The sequence below is a fragment of the Tursiops truncatus genome, chromosome 5 (assembly GCF_011762595.2).
Source record: "Tursiops truncatus isolate mTurTru1 chromosome 5, mTurTru1.mat.Y, whole genome shotgun sequence".
Classification (NCBI taxonomy): domain Eukaryota; kingdom Metazoa; phylum Chordata; class Mammalia; order Artiodactyla; family Delphinidae; genus Tursiops; species Tursiops truncatus.
Window position 1 is genome coordinate 104,832,433 of NC_047038.1, and position 21,333 is coordinate 104,853,765.

At 37.2% G+C, this 21,333-nt stretch overlaps 1 protein-coding gene across 1 annotated transcript in view; it reads left to right on the forward strand.

Moving 5' to 3' along the window:
• DCHS2 (dachsous cadherin-related 2) overlaps positions 1–21,333 on the forward strand; it is a 162,461-nt gene that overhangs the window by 49,464 nt on the left and 91,664 nt on the right. Inside the window, exons 9-11 of the mRNA XM_073804674.1 lie at positions 4,897–5,054; positions 6,149–6,992; positions 9,205–9,444. Coding sequence (XP_073660775.1) covers positions 4,897–5,054; positions 6,149–6,992; positions 9,205–9,444 — 1,242 coding nt within the window. The remainder of the gene's footprint in view (positions 1–4,896; positions 5,055–6,148; positions 6,993–9,204; positions 9,445–21,333) is intronic.

Below are 21,333 nucleotides of genomic sequence, written 5' to 3' on the forward strand. Positions count from 1 at the left end.
TAGAGTCTGTCATACAGAGTGAAGTAAGTCAGAAAGAGAAAAACAAATACCGTATGCTAACACATATCTATGGAATCTAAAAAAAAAGCAAAAAAATTGGTCAGGAGAACCTAGGGGTAAGATGTGAATAAAGATGCAGACATAGTAGAGAATGGACTTGAGGATATGGGGAAGGGGAGGGTAAGCTGGGACAAAGTGAGAGAGTGGCATGGACATATATACTCTACCAAACGTAAAATAGATAGCTAGTGGGAAGCAGCAGCATAGCACAGGGAGTTCAACTTGGTGCTTTGTGGCCACCTAGAGGGGTGGGATAGGGAGGTTGGGAGGGAGTGAGATGCAAGAGAGTAGAGATATGGGAACATATGTATATATATAACTGATTCACTTTGTTATAAAGCAGAAACTAGCACACCATTGTGAAGCAATTATACTCCAATAAAGATGTTAAAAAAATAAAATAAAATAAAATTTTAATGTAAAATCATATTATTTTTTCTATGTCCTAATTAGAAATCAACCAGCCATCCACTTTAAATGAATAATTTTCAGTAATCTGAAATGCAAATCAACTTTTACTGACAGGAAAATACTAGTTAATGGACAAAAATTGGTATTGAGTATAAAGACATATGATTATGAACACCAAGCATCTGTGAATCTCTATGAAAATTAAATATTCTTAAGGTCAAAGTAAATCATATTTAGAAAATGCAGAGTGAAGTAAGTCAGAAAGAGAAAAACAAATATTGTATGTCAACGCATATATGCGGAATCTAGAAAAATGGTACAGATGTACCTCTTTGCAAGGCAGAAATAGAGACACAGACATAGAGAACAAACGTATGAACACCAAGGGGGGAAAGGGGAGCTGGGATGAATTGGGAGATTGGGATTGACATATATACACTAACTAATATGTATAAAATAGGTAACTAATGAGAACCTCCTGTATAGCATGGAATACCTGCTGTATAGCAGGGAACTCTACTTCACTGTACAGTAGAAACTAACATATCATTGTAAAACAACTATACCCCAATTAAAAAAAAATAGGATTAATAAAAAAATGCCACATACGTACACACATGTACGTGTATGTGGGAATTTTACTGAGACAGGCTTATGTTTATGTTTTTCCTTGAGAATGCACAGGCCTCAGATTGGTTCCAGTGATTAACTTTAGTTGGCATTGTGTTTTTATACCATTTTAAAAGAAATTTGTTGCTTTGTCATGTTTGACACAAACATAGGGAAGCAAGGGACAACATTGCCGTTACCTGCAGATAATTTAATTGTCTTCATGGAAAACCCCAAATATGCTACAGGCAAGTCACTAGAATCAATAACATAAAAAATTTCTGGGAACAATGTCAACATACAAAAATCACTAGCATTTTGAGAACTAAGCAGGATTTCAAAGGTTTCATTCACTGTAACGAAGAAAATCATTGGGTGTGGGGTCCAGTTTACTGTGAAGATCATGAAGTTTAGGCTTCAAGGTTCTTCACTAGCACGGGCTTCTCTGAGGTGGGAATATTGTCCTATTTTCTTTAAAGAAGGACCATCAAATTATGTGTTTCCCCCCTCTCTCAAATCAGAATCATCTGACTAGAAGCATAAGGAGGAAAATTTCAATAAAAGATACTTAAGACCTTTATGTAGAAAATTACAAAATAGATGAAAGACCTAAAGTAGAAAGAAATGAAAAGGCAAATCATGTTCATGCTTGGGAAGATGACATAGTGGGTTGTGCAGTAACAATGAGTCTGCTGAATACACACACACACAGGTTAATAGATTAAGCAATAATCCTGCTATGATACTGTTATTTGGAAAGGAACAAAACCATGCTATATATTACTCATGAATGTATGGACTAGAAAGATACACCCCCACTTTAGAACAGAGTCTGTCTATAGGGAAGAAGGGAATGAAATTTGGAGGTACACACAGGTCCTCTGCTATACTTATATTCTGTCATTTCTTTAAAAAATTTGAAGAAATATTGCGGCTTTACCAATCTGTAAATGTTTACATGGATGGTCATATATTTCTGAATGTTTGAAATGTTGATTTTTTTAAAAATTAGCTTCTGAAATGATACTTGGGGCATCACAATATAAAAATGTGGTGATATCTGTTATGTTACTCACACCTTTGCTTTAAATTTATCCAATTACAAAATAGAGGCAACTACAAAATATAAGATAAAATAACAAGATAAAAATCAATATGAGAACAAAGATATATATATCACATTCATGAACGTTTTCATTCTCCTATGTAAATGGATCAAAGCATAGAAATCACAACCAGTAGATGTTACATAATTTCCTGCTCTATACTCTGACTTTCTTAAGAGCAGGTGTTCTTTTTTATTTGCCGTTATTTCCCCTATAACTGGTAAAGTGTCTGTTACATGATAGTGACTTACTGACAGTAGAATAAAAGAATGAAAGAGAGCCACTAGCCTAGACATCGTCTGAAGTTCTTTGGGTTGTTTAAAGTATTTAGATTCTGTCAAAGAACAGAAATCTGTTATTTAACAAACCAAATAAAAAACCCCCTGCCATGATCAATTTGAATTAGAAGTATCAGTACAAACTTATGACATATTTTAGTGTGTGCATGTGTGTATTCTGTGACCACTGAAAAAGGCCTAGAAACAATAACTGACCCAGAAGCAATGAGCAGGATACAACCTCCCAATACTGTATTCCATGGAATGAACCAGGAGTCCTTGGAGAAATGACTGACTCCAGGTCTTGAACAGGAAATCTTCAAGATGAGTCTGTAACATTTTGTCACCCCAGATACAAGGAGGCTGTTAAAGATGACTAGGATCATATCAAAGACTCAGGAACCTCCTTTAAGAGGATCCTAAGGTTCAAAGATGGAACAATTTGAACACCAATAGGGATAATATTGGGAATAGATTGAAACTCTTATAATATGTTTAAATTTATGCTTAATGACTCTTAAAACAGAAACTAAACAAACCTTTAATTATCATAGTTGAAGCACTGAAGGATGTTAGTAAACCAATCCATTATTTTGAAGACTGTTAAATAAAAATTTACCATCAAACATTTATTCTGACTTTTCGTATAATGAACTGTCCCACTGGGTTACCAATAAGTACATAAGAAGAAGTTGATCTTTAGTAATATATTCCAGCTAATAAACGAAGAAGAGATCATAGACTCAATGTTATACTTTGCAACATTTATTGAATCATTAGTGGATCCAGGCTGTGCACCAAAGGGGGCCCACATCACAAAAAGAGACAATCAGACATGTGCTTCTGAAGGAAAACACAAAACAGCATTTACGAAGTAGTCTTCTCCCTGAATCTGATTAATTCTCTAGACGTACCTCCCAATTTAAGGAGAACATAGAGGACAGAAAAACATATTAAGCTACGCATTGGAGATAAGCAACAGGCAAATCTAGACCACTGGAAGCTTCAGGATACATGATCCAGTTCTTCAGCAAATGAGTTGCAAGAACAAAATAAAGAGATGAATGGCAGGAATGCATAGATTGAAGAGATATGCAAATACAGATTTTATGTTGAGCCTAATTTGACTAAAAAAAATAAGATATTTATGAGACAATTGGAAATTTAAAAGTTAACTAGATATTTGATAATATTTAGGAATTATTACTAATTTTTAAAAGTATAATATGGTACTGTGATCGTATTAAATTTTTCCTTATCTTTTAGAGATGCATGTTGAAAAACATACAGAAGAAATGATATGATTTCTGAACTTTGCTTCAAAAGAAGATGGTGAAGGGAAATATGTGAATGGGGAATAAGATTAGCCATGAGTTGGGCTTCCCTGGTAGCACAGTGGTTGAGAGTCCGCCTGCCAATGCAGGACCGGGTTCGTGCCCCGGTCCTGGAAGATCCCACATGCCATGGAGCGGATGGGCCCATGAGCCATGGCCGCTGAGCCTGCGCTTCCAGAGCCTGTGCTCTGCAACGGGAGAGACCACAACAGTGAGAGGCCCGTGTACTGCAAAAAAAAAAAAAAAAGATTAGCCATGAGTTGATAAATATTATTATTATTTTCCAAATGTTTTTTTAAATAAGATATTGAATATAGTTCCCTGTGTTACACAGTAGGACCTTGTTGTTTATCCATTCTATATATAATAGTTTGCATCTGCTAATCCCAAACAGCCAATACAACCTTCCCCCACCTCTCCTCCCCCTTGGCAACCACAAGTCTGTTTGCTATGTCTGTGAGTCTGTTTCTGTCTCATAGATAAGTTCATTTGTGTCATATTTTGGATTCCTACATATAAGTGATATCATATGGCATTTATCTTTCTCTGTCTGACTTATTTCACTTAGTATGATAATCTCCAGGTCCATCCATGTTGCTGCAAATAGCATGATTTCATTCTTTTTTATGGCTGAGTAGTATTCCATTGTATATATGTATCACATCTTCTTTATCCATTTACATGTTAATGGACATTTAGGTTGCTTCCATGTCTTGGCTATTGTAAATAGTGCTGCTATGAACACAGGGGTGCATGTATCTTTTTGAATTAAAGTTTTGTCAGGATATATACACAGGAATGGGATTGCTGGATCATATGGCACATGAGTTGATAAATATTGAAGCTAGATGATAGGTACATGAAAGTTCATGATATCACTGTCTACTTTTTTATATGTAAAAATTTCTATAATAATTTTTTTAATCTGTTATGTTTCTTGTCTGTATTTTTAGTATTATCCTTATGCTCATATTCACACAGAGCTTAAGGTAAATAAAATTTCCAAATGATCACATGTATATTTGGATTAATTAATTCTCTGTATTCTGCATTGTCAACTAACATTAACTTCTTAATTTTGTGTGTGTTTGTGTGTAGAGGGTAGTACTGATCACTTCAAGATTGATGCCAACAGTGGTGAAATAAGAACAACCAGAGTACTTTCCCATGATTATGGACCTTCTTACAGGATGACTGTAATTGCCAGAGACCAGGGGGTGCCTCCTCTTCAAGGACAGGCAGTTATTAATATTCAGGTAATAGCTCACATCACACAAAGTGTGGAAAGGTGCTCTGAGGGCTTTTTTTATTTTATATACAAATGTAGAGTGAAGATACATTAAATAAACGAATACTCTTTTTAGAGAGCATTGCAGATGTATGTGTGCATTATATTAAGTGATGTTATTATCACTTGAGAAATGATTAGGTTTAAATATTTTTTGAGTTTAACTTTGTACAGTTACTGACAAGATACTTACCTCCATCACTATGTGTATGTTTATCCTGCTTTGTTTATAAAGAACAAAAAGTATCTTTTCTTTTACTTTTTCCTAATTGCAAGGACCTGGTAAATTTGCAGGAGAAACGTGTGTAAATAAATGGCCAATATAAATTGCTTAGTTTTTGTAATTATATTTAAAATTAGGAAAGGCACTTGAGATTTGTATTTTAAGACTTTCCTTTAGTCGTAATGAGCAAACAAGCTGTAGGAAGTCTCCATAGTAGGAAAAAATTACATCAACCCATCAGAAGCAAAATGACTGTTTACAGGAAGATTTTTTTGTTCAAGCACGTGATAATCAGTAATATTAATATAGGTATGTATACTAATCAAGAATATATGTCCCCAAGAGTTCTGTTTCCAAATTATATTCTTTATTGATTAAGGATATGTGGGTTAGGAGAAACTTCTGTCATAATATCTCAAGACTCTGGTTTCAGATAAACAAAGGCATATGATACTTAAATGTATGCAGATGTTGTCATTAAGGAAATATGAGTTTCTAGGACTTAGAGTAGCTTGGAGAACTAGCTCTCGTACACTGTCTTTGAAGAACCATAAGACTACAGTTCACGTAAACAACAGCGTAGCCTCACCAAACTATCATTGCATCCATTGCAGCAAACGGGAGTGGAAAGTCCTATACTTTCTTATCTCCTAGCTATTATGCAGTTTTCAGTCTTCAGAGGCATACTGGAATTGTATAAGGTAAGAAGAGACATTTTCTCACCAATTAACATATGCATATTGCACAACTGGAAGGAATTAGCTTCCAAAAGAATAGCAGCACCTGTGAAGTCTTTTTAAAAACCCCAAATTAACAACTCCTTTTTATTCTTATTTCAGGTGATACCACTATCCAAAGGGAGAGCTCTCATTTCTCAGAATATTAAACACTTAGTTATACCAGAAAACTCGAAGCCTGCAAAAATAATGAGCTTGATAAAGTCACCTGATCACCTTCAACAACATCATAGTGGAAAGTTACATTTTAGTATCGCTGCAGATGACAAGGATGGTCACTTTGAAGTCGACAGCTCGACAGGAGACTTGTTCCTCTTTAAGGAACTGGATTATGAAATGACGTCCCATTATCTTTTCAGGGTGGTAACTAAAGACCACAGCAGAAACCCTCCCGTGAATAGCACAGTCTTCCTTAGTGTTGCTGTGGAAGATCAGAATGACCATTCCCCATCTTTCCGGGAGGAGTTCATTGTGATCAGCGTGGAAGAGAATGCCCCTGTCGGGACTCTGGTGCACGTTTTTAATGCCAAAGATGGCGACGGCAGTTTTTTGAACAGTAGAGTACAATACTTCATTGAAGCCCACCACCCTGGAGTGAATCCATTTCTCATCCACCCCTCATTTGGCACTTTGGTCACTGCTTCCCCCCTTGACAGAGAGAGAGTTCCGACTGTTGTCCTGACAGTAACTGCATCCGATCAGGCTGTGAATGTGACAGACCGGCGACTGAGATCGCTGATGGCGAAGGTAGTGATTTTGGATATAAATGACCACAGCCCCACTTTTACATCTTTCCCCATCGCCCTTGTCAAAGAGGATGCCGCGGTGGGCTCCTTGGTGCACCACATAACTGCTCAAGATCCAGACGCAGGAAGGAATGGAAGAGTAACATTCAGCATCCTCTCAGGAAATGAAGATATGGCCTTTATGCTACATGAGTCATCAGGTACTGTCCTTGTCACTGTCAGTTAAAGCCTGTGATCACTTGCTTACATTTATCTTTTTCATTTTCCTCTGTTATAAAATCATAGTTCTCAAGATGCATATGCTTTAAGGAAATTTGACTTGATTTACTGTTTAACTTATATAGATGATAGGCACAGAGGTCATATTCAGAGAACAAAGAGTAATTGGCCTGTTTGTTAACATTGACCTGCTTTGTAGCTAGCTCACATTTCCTGGGATGAATATACAGTAGCCAACTTCTTTACCCCCATTGTGTGTTTTCATAGGGTAGGAGATGGTACCAAGAGTGAATCAAGGTAGAACATGAATCAACATTGTTCAAAGACTTTAGTATGGAAACTTATCTCTAAGCTCATACAAACATACACTTGTAAATAGTTGGAAATCATGTATTTTTAAATGGTTGTATTGATATTGACATTAAGACCCTTACTTTTCACAACTGAAACATTTTATTTTTGGCAGAAGCATTTGTTCACTGTCAAGTACTCTTTGGAAATGGCACTCACTGTCACTTCCCTTGTCTTGCTGTTACCATATTGTCAGATAACATCTTCTAAAATTTTTGATGTAGTTTGATGGACAATTATACATTCAAAGTGTCATTCTTGTTATATTGGAAATGAAATTCCCTCAACCTGATTTTCAGAAGATATTGAAGTGATGGACTACCATCTCATTCTCTAAAAAATAAAATCATTTCTGCATGAGCCTTAGAAAAAAATCTCAGATGTATACCATTTGGCCCAACTGTTAGTAAGAGCATTATTTGGAATGGGACTGAATGTGTAGAATTTGGAAGTCATGATTATAGTCTGGCTATATACTGTTGGAAAATTTCATCAAAATATTTATTAAATCCTGTGCATATGGTTCCGTTCTGAGACCTGCATGGACACCACCTAAAAGCCCAACTGACAGAGAGATAGTCCAGACCCAGTTGCTGATTTCTGTTAGAGCTGGGGTCTCCAAGGATCTATTTAAACGATATTTAAAATGCTTTCCAAAATGGCTAAAGAAGGTCTATTTCAGATTGTTAAAGAGGGTGGATAAAATTAGAATTGTGTCTCAGTAATATAGATATCCTGAATCTTAAACTATTGCGGTGGCTGTTTCAGTTGAGATATTTTTTTCAAAGACATAAAATGCTAATTGCTGAAGGCACTCATATGAAATAGGCTATTTTCCTCTCACAAAGCTCATATTTTTTATCAAGAAGACAAAGTGATATTTTCAATGGCTTTTGGCTATGAAGTGTAAAATGATAAGCAATTATGGAGAAACCATTTTATATATAAAATCTGAATCAGTAAGCCTCTTTAATTATTTGAAGAAAAGTTCTTATAGGAGGAGCACGTGTTAGAGGAGCAAACAGCAATCCTAAAAGAAAAAATGTGACAATTGGAGTTATGTAACAAATATATGTGTGCAAGTTGCTTATATGAGTTACGTGCTTAAATGGCAGTTGGATGGAGACATTGTATTCGTGAAGCTTATTGTCCGAGTTATAGTCTTTACTATTTTTTGTTAATAAAAAAAGACAGTTAAATTAGATTAGTATAAAGAGACTATAACTCTTTCACAAAAACTAAATCTCTTAAAAGATGTAGCCATACTTTTTGTAACTTGGTCACTTTTACACATGAAGTGTCCTTAGACACGAAGAGGGATACTGTTAGAACCTAGATATTTTTAAAAATGAAGGTAGAGGGACCTCCCTGGTGGTACAGTGGTTAAGACTCCGTGCTCCCAATGAAACCAGGTTTGATCCCTGGTCAGGGAGCTAGATTCCACATGCATGCTGAAACTGAGTTCGCGTGCCGCAGCTAAGGAGCCCATGTGCAGCAACTAAGACCTGACGCAACCAAATAAATAAATATTAAAAAAAAATGAAGGTAGATATTGGGTAGATAAATATTCTTGATGTAATCATCTTAGTAGATAATGGTATGTTATGGATTATTTCTGAATTCTCATTCATCCTTATAATTTAAATTAGAATGACTTTTCGAATTAAAAATGTTCTCTTTTATTCCAGATAATATATAAATTTAAAGTTGGTTTAATAATATTTATTCTTTAACAGAGAAAGCTTCTGAATTTTTAGCAACTTAGATGAGTTAGAAAAAAGTATAGTAAGCATGACTTCTCCAAAGAATATTACCTATTGCTTTTCTCTTCTTTCAAAACAGGTTTACTAACTACTACTTCGCCTTTGGATTATGAGTTAAAAAGTCAGTACATTCTGACCCTTCTGGCACTGGATGGTGGCACACCAACACTTTCTTCATCCCAGACTTTGACAATTACTGTTCTTGATGTAAACGATGAGGCCCCAGTATTTAAACAGCACCTATATGAAGCTTCAGTTAAAGAAAATCAAAATCCAGGGGAGTTTGTCACAAGAGTTGAAGCTGTGGACAGAGATTCAGGTAACTCAAAAATATGGGAACTAAGTAATCGACGTTAAAAGCAAAAATTGACATTTACCAAAAACCTGAAAACAGTTGCTAGTTATTTCAAACTTCTAGAATTTCTTTAATTAGCATACACAGAAAAAAAAATTGAATGCATAGTGTGTACTTTTTATAGTATTTGCTTGTATTGATTTTTATTATTACTTATAGTAGAGTGATACATATCTAATTAATATACAATTTATTGATTTGATTTTGATAATAAACAGAAGTATAGACAAAGGATCACACTTTTTTCAGACTGTAATAGGTAGATACATGGAGTACCAGAAGGTAAATCGTTCTTTATTTTCTCTATATGTAGCATAATGGAAGAGATAGGATGCTGGTGTCAGACTGCCTGGCTTTGAATCCTAGAACCACCACTTAAGCTGTGTAACCTTTTTTTTTTTTTTTCCGGTACGCGGGCCTCTCACTGCTGTGGCCTCTCCCGTTGCGGAGCACAGGCTCCGGACGCGCAGGCTCAGTGGCCATGGCTCACGGGCCCAGCCGCTCCGCGGCATGTGGGATCTTCCCGGACCGGGGCACGAACCCATGTCCCCTGCATCGGCAGGCGGACTCTCAACCACTGCGCCACCAGGGAAGCCCTAAGCTGTGTAACCTTTAATAAGCTATATACTAGCTCTCTCTGATCCTCTGTTTGCTTATCTGTAAAATGGGGATTATGATACAGCCTAATTCATAATTCTGTTATGAATATGAATGAGTTATTACCTACAAAGAGCTGAGACCAGTATCTGGCACAATAAACAGTCAATAAATGTTAACTTCCATCATTACTGTATTACTGTTGTGTTATTAATATCACCCACTGTGTTCAGACAAATGACTTTGAAGTAAACAGTTACTATGGCTAGGAATTTATAAATGTCTTAGAATTGCTTTTCAATATCACTATGACTTTTTTGGCCATGTAAGCTTCAGTAACTTTAATAATATCCTTTTTTAATTTTAAACAAAAAATTATAAAAATTATAGTGAAGTAGTTGCCATTAACAGCATATGCTGAATTTTCCCATCTGAATTAATACAAATAGTTTAATAAGCCAGTCTTTTTAAATTCACATTTGTATATAGCAAGTGGCAATACATAATCAATATAATATTTTGTTCTTTTCTTGCAAGAATTGTAACAGATGTTTCTATGGAAATAATAGTATGAAAACTAACATTTTCCTCCTAAATTGTTTATCAAAGTGGTAAAAGATACATTTTCTTGAACTTTTAAATTATATACTGTTTAGATGCTTTGCACTTTGGGGAAACATCATCTTTTAATGAAATGCATTTTATGTGATGCGATGAAGACTTTCAATGGCCAACACAATTTTCTCTTTTGACCAGAGCGGGGCAGTGTGATCAAAGAGTTTTGCTTACTGTGCTCACCAAGAGGGCTGGAGTGTGCTAACAATTGCTTGTCCCAACTCCGCTTAAAGAAGTTAGCACATTTCTGGCAGTGTGGTTTTCAGTTGATAGAAACAATGGAGAACATACATAAGCTTTGTGTTTCCAATATACCCAGTTTAGTAAAGTTCTCTGAGAGGATTCTCTGGTGTAAATTGAGGAATGCAGAGCTCCGGGCAACACAGAAACCACTTCCCAAAGTACACAGACATATGCTGAACCCATCACTGACGTGTGATTTAGCAAGCATTTAAAGTCTGTAAAATGCTTCCTCCCTTTGACTTTATTTTATTAATTTTATTTTTTAAAATGGACTCTACTTAAAGGATTTATTTGCTTTAATATTTGAAGGCAAAAAGAATTTCTCTCAAAATTTTTCATATGTCAACTAAAGATGATTACCATAAATACGCTTTCCAATTTTTACTGTCAAATTGCCAAGCGTTAGTGTAATTTTCTTTTGGAATGAATGGTCTGCAACCTGTTACTTATAATTGAATTGAAAGTTCATTATTCTAGAGATTATGGTTTGCCAGGGAATTTAGATGCAAAATTGCTGGTTTTCTGGCTTTGGCTTTATGGGTGTTTGAGATACACATTAGCATTTCCTGAGTCTCACGCACCTTCACAAGTTTTGTAGAAAATTTTGGTTTACTGGAAATCTCAGTGTTTTTAATGAAGCCAGATCTGTTAAGCCAGTGGTTATGTAAATGCATGTGAATTTGGGTGTATGCATGTGTTTCTGAACATATTTTTCCTAAATCTTTTTTTTTTTTTTTTGCTTATTGGGTTAAGACAATGAAAAAGGATTATGCACAAGAATTAAATGATGTAGTCAAGATTTTAACATAACTGGCATCATATTGGAATTTATGAATGGTTTACTTTATAGTCTGTATTTTTAAAAATATTATAACATTACTTAATACTAGAAAGGTTAACATACGTTTTCTAGCATTCTACAATGTAGTTTTTAAAAATGTAAGCCTAACAGCATTGTTTGGCATTCAAAACCCATAGGAATTTGAGCACTGAATGTTTATGATGTATGACTCACACTGGTTCTAACGGGAGTTTTTTCTTGTATTAAAAGGGAAAAAACAACTACCACTTTTTAACTAAGATATTAAAACTGCTGCAGCATTTGGTGCCAACAACAAGAGCTCCATTGTTAGTGGGAAAAGATCTATCCCTAGGGGTACCTCTCCCCCAGTCCTGGGAGGAAAGGGTGCCCCAGCAGGGAAGATGACTCAGTTCTGGTGATGCATTGGCTCATTCATGGTGAATACAAAATAATTCAACAGCACATCACCATACAAAAATGTTGAATTCTATAGTGAAATCTTATTCTCTATCCCATAAAAAATGTATTCTGTATCTGGATTTATCTTGAACAAACTCTACATCTGGTTTCCCAGAAACTGTCTCATGCTGGATGCATAGCCCCACCCAACAGCCTGCTCTCGGAGCAAAGGAGAAACACTACCATGACAGTATTTCATCTATTTCATTGAATCTAAGACACTATTAATTGTAAGAAGCATCTAACTTCAGATATATTAAAATTTGGGGAAAAAAAATGTGTCTTAGAATTAATGAAAAAATTAAACAGAAAAAAAGGACTACTCACCCAGAGACAATCACTATTAAAACTTTGAAATATAATCCTATTTCATTTAATACATGGTGTTTTGATTATATGATTGTCTAATTTTCTGCCTGCCTTTTAAGCTGTGAACTTATGGATTCAGAACATATTTTACTTGCTTTTATCCCAGGTCTCTAAGATAATGCAAGCTATGACATAGGAGTTTAGTAAATTTTTTTGACTATATGATTTGAGAAACCGGAACATCTGTGAAATAGGCTGCTACAAGCTGCCTTCACTCTTCAGAACTCATTTATTTGTTTATTTCTCCATTCAATCAGCAAGGTACAATCCTGTTTTTCCTTTAGGAATGTTTGAGTTGTGTAGGCATTGTACAGTTGAGAAATTACATGAAAAAATATTTTCATAAAAAGTAAATCTGAAAACAACACTCCCTTGGTCAGAATTCTTAATTAATTCCTCATGGTTTTGAGGATGAAGTTCTCTTCTCTTTTAGCTTAACAACTAGGCACTTTAATAAGTGACTGTAGCTTTCCTCTCTATTCTCAACTCCTATCACTCGCCTGCCTTTACGGTAGGACAGGGTTATGCAAACTTTTCTCTGTAAAGGGCAAGACAGTGAATGTTTTAGGTTTTGCAGGCTATACAGTCTCTACTACTTAATTCTGATGTTGGAGCAAGACAACAGCAATAGATAATACATAAAGAATTGAGCATGGCTGGGTTTCAGCAGAACTTCACAAAATCAGGGGGGTAGGCTGTATTTGTCCAGTGGGTTTGCCAACCACTGGTCTGACAGATTTATCTAATTAAGACATCTAAATTTCTTACAATTTTCTGATCATCAGATCCAATTATGATGTCATCACGGTAGTAGATCAGTGTGATGATCTACTGGATGCTGAGATGATCTTTATCTCTGCTGAGTAGATGATGGCTGGTAGTGGAAGAGTTTACATAAAGATGTACCATTGTTCCTGCTGGATGAAAGCAGATCACTTGTGATAGTCCTTACAAATTGGTATAGAGTGTTGGTTCTCATTTCAGTTACTGTGTTCTTCAACTGTTTGGTTGTTCTTTATATTTCTAACTCTTTGTTTAAAACTTCTTATAACTTCTTGCTCTGTGCATCCATTCATTTCCCAAGTTCTTAGATCATCTTTACAGTCATTACTCTGAACTCTTTCTCAGGTAGATTGCCTATCTTCATGTTGCTTAGTTATTCTTCTGGGATTTTATCTTAGTCCTTCATCTGGAACATATTCCTTTGTTGTCTCATTTTGTCTAAATTTTTTTGTATTTTTATATATGTTTTGTTTCTCAACCTTGGAGAAATGGCCTTCTGTAGGGGATGTCCTATATGTCTCAGCAGTACAGTCTCCTTTCATGACCTAAGGGCCAGAGACCAGCTGGTACCAGGGTAGGTTCTGACCTGTGTTTGTGGACTCGGTTCTGCAGGCTTGCTTGCTTCTGGCAAGAAAACTGCCCTCCCCCCTCGTGGATGAGGCTGGTCTAGAGGCTTGTGCAGGCTTCCTAGTGGGAGGGGCCAGTGCCTATGTAATAGGGAAGAACATTTTGTATTCTATTGCAAGTTAATCACTAAAGGGATGTTGCCCAAAAGCTTAAATTATACATAATGACCCAATTCTCAGAACCTTGCCTCCCAGGTAATGAACATTAAGCTAAAATACCTTTGTTTAGCTCACAGGAAACATCCTGACCAGGTCCACCAGTGAATGACTGCAGGGAGGAAGAAATTAACACATCCCCTCTGGAAGCTGATGGGAACCAGGAAGTGTTTGACTTTACTCCCTCCCCTTTTAGTGTAAAAGAAGCCTGAATTCTACCTCAGGCAAGATGGTTCTTTGGGGCACAAGCCCTCCATCTTCTCAGTTTTCTGGCTTTCCAAATAAAGTCATTACTCCTTACCCCAACAATTTGTCTCTCAATTACTGGCCTGTTGTGCGACTAGCGGTATGAACTTAGACTTGGTAACACTTGTCCACTGGTGGGTGGAGTTGGGTCTTGTCCCTCTGGTGGTCAGGAGTGTCAAGGAGTATGTCTAGAGGCAGCTGTGGGCTCAGGAAGTCTTTAGGCAGTGTGTTTGCTGATGGGCAGAGCTGTGTTCCCACCCTGTTGGTTGTTTGGCCTAAGGCATCCCAGCACTGGATCCTGCAGGCTACTGGGTGAGGTCAGGTCTTGGTGCCAAAATGTCGGCCTCCAGGAGAGCTCATGCTGATGAATACTCCCTGGTACATGCACCACCAGTGTCCCTGTCCTCAGAGTGAACCACAACTGCCCACCCTCCCTCCATCTCCCTCCATCCAGGAGACCCTTCAAGATCAGCAAGTAGGTCTGACCCAGGGTCCTATGAAGTCACTGCTTTTGCAGTCCTCCAAGAGTAGAGTCTCTGTTTCCCCCAGTCCTGTGGAGTTCCTGCAATCAAGAACTGCTGGCCTTCAAAGCCAAATGCTCTGGGGGTTCAATCCTCTATATTCCAGATCTCCAGGCTGGGGAGCCTGATATGGGCCTCAGAACTCTCACTCCTGTGGGAGAACTTCTGCAATATAATTGTTCTCCAGTTTGTTGGTTGCCTACCTGAGGGGTATGGAATTTGATTATATCATGAATCCTCCCCTCCTACCATCTCACTGTGGTTTCTTCTTTATGTCTTTGTATGCAGAATGTCTTTTTTTTTATAGGTTCCAGTCTTTTATCTATGGTTGTTCAGAGTTAGTTGTGATTTTGGTGTGCTCATGAGAGGAGGTGAGCTCAAGGTTCTTCTACTCTGCCATCTTGTCCAGAAAGTTCGAGAATGTTGGTACTCAAAAGGTGGTCCCCGGGACCAGTGGCACCATCGTCCACAGCCTACACAGAGGGCAACTACCAGAGGGCATTTAAAGGATGCTGGTGTCCCTCTAAACAATGGCTTTCCCAGGGTCTTTATGAAGGGAGAATACTCTGAACTGTTGGTAAATGTAGTTAGAGGAGGGTGGTGGGCATGTCATGATAAATGGTAAATTTACCATTGGTAAATCCATCCTAATGTTCTTCTCCATTTCCTTAAGCTTTTTGATTCCTTTCTGTATAGTATGCAAGGGAAGATCTGGCATCTCAATCTCAATGATGATAGACCACTATTGAATGCAGCCAATCAAAAGAAACTGTCAGGGGAAATAACTAAAAGAGCTAGCACATTAAATTCAGAATCTCTGGTAGGAACACCACATCAATAAATCCAGCTGAAACCAAAGTACTATTTTATCTTCCTGGGTTTCACATCCTTAGAATTGATTTCCACACATTTTCCACAGATTTATTCAATATAAGTTAGAAAAATCTTGCTATTATTTTAAAATTATAAGCTGTCTCTAATTGAGTCATATTTGCATGTAACTGCCTGCAGTATGTTGAGATCTGACTCTGGTTGTAGGTCTTCTCGTGAATAGGTATCCCCTTGCAAGAAATTACCTGTTATATATCTGCTGCTCAATTTGGTTCTGATCTTCAGAGAGATTAATTTGGGGGCTTCCTTAGAAGTTTTTCGGTTTTTTGACTATGACTTGAGCTGCGACTTTAAAGACTCAGCTTATAATTTTCTTTCTGTAAGTTCCCATTGCATTCAGAGACAGCCAGTTCACATCATACTCCTTTTACTATCCCATGGTCAAAGTCAGCCCCACTTGGTCCTCTAAGGAATAGAAATCCTTTAATAGTCAGTTCATCACAATCAAACACAGGTGATAATTTAAATGATCATGGTACCGTTGCAAATGAGAAATTACTAGTGTTCCATTTCCTGTGGGCAGGGAACCCAGCACTGCCTTTAAGGCCAAAGGCATAACCAAATCAATCTCAGAATCCCTAATACCTGGGATCCAATCCTGGTGCCAAGTACCGTATCAATCAGGTGCAGTCAGGAAAACCAGCTATTACAATACAAGTGTTGGAAGGCTGAATAAACAGAAAGGAAATCCTGAAGTAACCCAGAAAAAAATAACGGTAGGAAGCAGCTACCACCCCTAATCCCTGGAAACAAGGAGAATAGGTCCAGATTATCAGACTCTAGGAAAAAAATGAGAGGAGGGGCCTTGCAGAGCCTGGTCTGGGAGTGCCAAAATAGAAAGTTGTGAGCAGTTTCTGCACTAGAAGAAATGGCGTTGCTGACAGGGAAAATAAGAAAACAGGAAGAAGAAGTCCCATCTGCTCTCCTCTGACCTCAGTCTCCCTCGAGGGTCCCTTTGTGGCAGACCCTAAGAGGGGCTCAGCTGGCAAAGGAGATTCTGCACAGCTGTGATGTGCAGATTCCCTAGCCCCAGCATCGCAGGGTGGAATGGGGAAGAACGGATTCAGAGCTGAGTCACAACAGTTTAATAACTAGTACACCATATAAAGAACAGAGGGAGGAGCTGGCAGAGGGAACAGCAACTACAAAGGCCCCAACAGAAAGACACTTAGCATGTTCAGAGAGCAGAAGTGAAGCCCGTGGGCCAGGAATATAGTGCAGGAGCAAGTATATGAGAAGAGCTTGAGTCCACATCACATGAGACTTTGTAGACTGCGGTATGGAGTTTGGTTTCTATTTTGAGTGCATTCAACCACTTTCTTCCCTCTTACTTGTTAAATCCTATTTATCTTTAGGGTCTAAGCTTATACAGAAAGCAACACATACTCACTCAGTTATGTCTTACCATGTGGAATTGTAATTGTCTGCTTACTTCTCTGCATCCAGTGCTACACTATAAGCACTGTGAGAGCAAAGAATGTGTCTTCTTGCCAGCAGTTATATCCTTAGCACCTGGCATGGTATCTTGGCACCCGCTATCACTCTCTCTATATGTTTATTGAATAAGATAATAAATGAACAAACTATCTACCTGTAATAAGTCTTCCCTGATCCCCTTCCTCAGTGATTTCACGTATTCCCCCACACCATCTCCCTCACTAGAGGGGAACTCTGAGGACCAAGATAATTACTCATTATTCAATGGTATCTTTCCAGTGCCTGGCACTTGGTAAATGTGCACTGCATAAATAAACACATAAGTGAATGAATCAATCAACCAAATAACTGGCGCTCAATACATATGCGTCATCTGCATATAGGTGGAAACTGAAGCCAGTGAAGTGGGAAAGAGGTGGAATGAATTCCTTCCTCCCCCCTTCCCCCTCCCCTTCTCTCCCTGCCTTCCTCTCTCTCTCTTTGTTCCTTCCTTTCTGTGTTTTTTAACATCAGTCAGCAATACCTGAAGCCAAGAGAAAACAAGTCAACTAAACATGGTCAGTAGATCTTACAACCAGAAGCTTACTGGTGACTGTAGAAAGAATAACTAGATACGGCAATGATTTCAAGCTAGCTGCAGAGAATTTTAAAAAGATGCTTGGCTATAAAGAGGAGGAAAAAAGTCTTGTTTCTTACAGCTAAAATATAATTTAAGGAAAAATTATAAATGGGAAAGATTAGAACTGACAGGAAAATTTCAAGAGGGTATTTGAAGAATTACTTTTGCCATTGAGACACAAAGCAGGAGGTAGAGTTGAATACAGATGCAGAAAGTTGAGGGAGCTTTTTCCCAATGCCTCCATTTTCCCTAGGAAATAGGAAGGGAAATGATTTGTGAGAGTGAACCAGGGGGTGGTCGGGTAGAAGAAATGAATAGGAGAGGGGTGACCAAGGAGATCTGGAAAGATTGCCAGATGACAGTAACATTTCAGTGGCCTCCATCTATGCTTTTGTGACGTTTTCTCCAGCCCCAGTTATCTGCTGGATATTCCAGGAGGACAGAGAGATGGCTGGAATGAATCTGGACTGAGATTTTGCTGGCCTTCTTTGGTAAAAAGCCACAGTACCTGAGGAAATTTGCAAGGTTGCCAAAGTGTTAATTCATGGGGCTGCACTGAAGAGGAAAAGAAATGAACTGAAGAGGGGTATCCTAGAGTAGGAGAAAGCAAGAAGTCATAAGGCTGTAGGTCTTGAGGTCTAAGAACAGATATAGGTATGTGTACACACACACACACACACACACACACACACACACACACATCCTTTGGTGTGTTGTAAGTGTATCACTGAATATCTTCAGATCCAGATTTCCAATTTTCTTAGTAAGGTGATGGAATTAGACTCAATAATCTCTATTTTACTTTTAATTTCTTGGTTCTCAAGTTTGATGATGTTGTGTTTAATCTGGAGGATTATAAGTGTGTGAGGAGGAAGAAGCAAGGCACTAATTGAATTCTAAAAGAGCCATAGTATAATACTTTAAATTTAGCTCACATTATTTAAGTTGTGAAGGGTGCGAAGTTTGGAGTGTGAAATCATATATGTGCAAACTACAGTTATAAATAAAGATCTCATTTATCCTTAATAATATACTAGGAGGATTGAAGGTGAGTAGATTGTTACCTTAAGGATCAAAGCTATATAGAATAATAGAAATGATAAAATCTGAAAGTTTCTAAAACGTCAGGGGAGTATTGGATACAAACGTAAAGCACATTAGAGAATAAGTAGACCAATAGGAGGAAGGGAAACTGAAAAGATTTGAGTTTATGTTTAAGCATGTGAAGACATTTTCTAGATTTGACAAGTGTTAGGAGTTTAAACTGTATAATGTATAATATGTGTAATATATAATATGTATAATGTGTAATAACATATTATAAATGAGTGGATTATTGAAAAATTAAGGGTCCAAAAATTAAAAAAGCTGTTCTCCATGAAAGCTTCCTGCAGGTAGGGGCCATACCTGTTGGATTCACCACTCTCTCTTTGGCAAACAGCACTGTGCCTGGCACCTAGTTATGCTCACCAAATATTTGAGGAACAAAGAAATTAGATCTAAGTTGGTATAGTCCCCATTTTCATAATGTAGGATGAGATAGGAATAACAAATTTTATCAATCTGGAATTTTTAAAAATTCTGTCTTGACCAAAGAAGAGATTAAGGTCATTATGAGATCAAAGTAATCACTATGTGTATTAAATAATCATTAATGTAATAATATGCCTAATGACAGAATAAATTTTCTGGTGACCTCTGATTATACCATATCAAATACTTTGATCCTGCCTTATTAGACTTTTTTCTCAAGGTTATTAAAATGCCTGCAGATAATCCCAAATATCCTTTCTCTTTCAAGTGACATAGTAAGAAGTCATGTATATTTATTCTTGTATAAAACTGGCATTATATTCCACTTTTTCCAGTACTCAGTTCTATATTGTATCTACTAGATCACAGCAGATGAAAATTTAATTTTTAAGACAGGCAAGATGGAAATGTGTAATTGGAGTTTTTTGTTAAGTCCAAAGAAGAGTGTTTCATCATTTATTAAATTGTAAATCATATATGCTAAGTACTATGTCTGTACCTAGATACTCGTCAGTGAAGAAAAGAACATAGGAAAATGATTGAAAAGAACTGGTGTGAAGTGCAAATAAGCTGCAATGTCATGGGATAAACTCGTTCAAGTTAATGGTATGAGAGATCTTCATACCCAGTGATGGAAATGATGTGACACTTTTCTCTGAAGGGAAATGAAACTGCAGTAATATAGGAAGAATTATTTTCAAAATGCATAATAATGTGGTACCACATTTCTCACTCCAGATAACAGACTGAATGCTAAGTAGAAAATAAAAAGAACCAAAAATACACACGTGAGCAATTCTACATGCTCACCGCCTGTGCTGGAGAATGAACAGAGTAACATAATTGGGCACAAGCATTTTTGTTTGTTTGTTTGTGTTTATTTATTTTAAAATCTTTTCTAGAGTATAATTGCTTTACAATGGTGTGTTACTTTCTGCTTTATAACAAAGTGAATCATTTATACATACACATATATCCCCATATCTCTTCCCTCTTGCGTCTCCCTCTCTCCCACCCTCCCTATACCACCCCTCTAGGTGGTCACAAAGCACCGAGCTGATCTCCCTGTGCTATGCGGCTGCTTCCCACTAGCTATCTATTTTACATTTGGTAGTGTATATATGTCCATGCCACTGTCTCACTTTGTCCCAGCTTACCCATCCCCCTCTCCATATCTTCAAGTCCATTCTCTAGTAGGTCTGTGTCTTTATTCCCATCTTGCCCCTAGATTCTTCATGAACATTTTTTTTCTAAGATTCCATAGATATGTGTTAGCATACGGTATTTGTTTTTCTCTTTCTGACTTACTTCACTCTGTATGATAGACTCTAGGTCCATCCATCTCACTACAAATAACTCAATTTCGTTTCTTTCTATGGCTGAATAATATTCCATTGTATATATGTGCTACATCTTCTTTATCCATTCATCTGTTGATGGACACTTAGGTTGCTTCCATGTCTTGGCTATTGTAAATAGAGCTGCAAAGAACATTGTGGTACATGACTCTTTCTGAATTATGGTTTTCTCAGAGTATATGTCCAGTAGTGGGATTGCTGGGTCGTATGGTAGTTCTATTTAAAAAATTTTAAGGAACCTCCATACTGTTCTCCATAGTGGCTGTATCAATTTACATTCCCACCAACAGTGCAAGAGGGTTCCCTTTTCTCCACACCCTTTCCAGCATTTATTGTTTGTAGATTTTTTTGATGATGACCATTCTAACCGGTGTGAGGTGATATCTCGTAGTTTTGATTTGCATTTCTCTAAAGATTAGTGATGTTGAGCATCCTTTCATGTGTTTGTTGGCAATCTGTATATCTTCTCTGGAGAAATGCCTATTTAGGTCTTCTGCCCATTTTTGGATTGGGTTGTTTTTTTTTCTTTTTGATATTGAGCTGCATGAACTGCTTGTAAATTTTGAAGATAAATCCTTTCTCAGTTGCTTCATTTGCA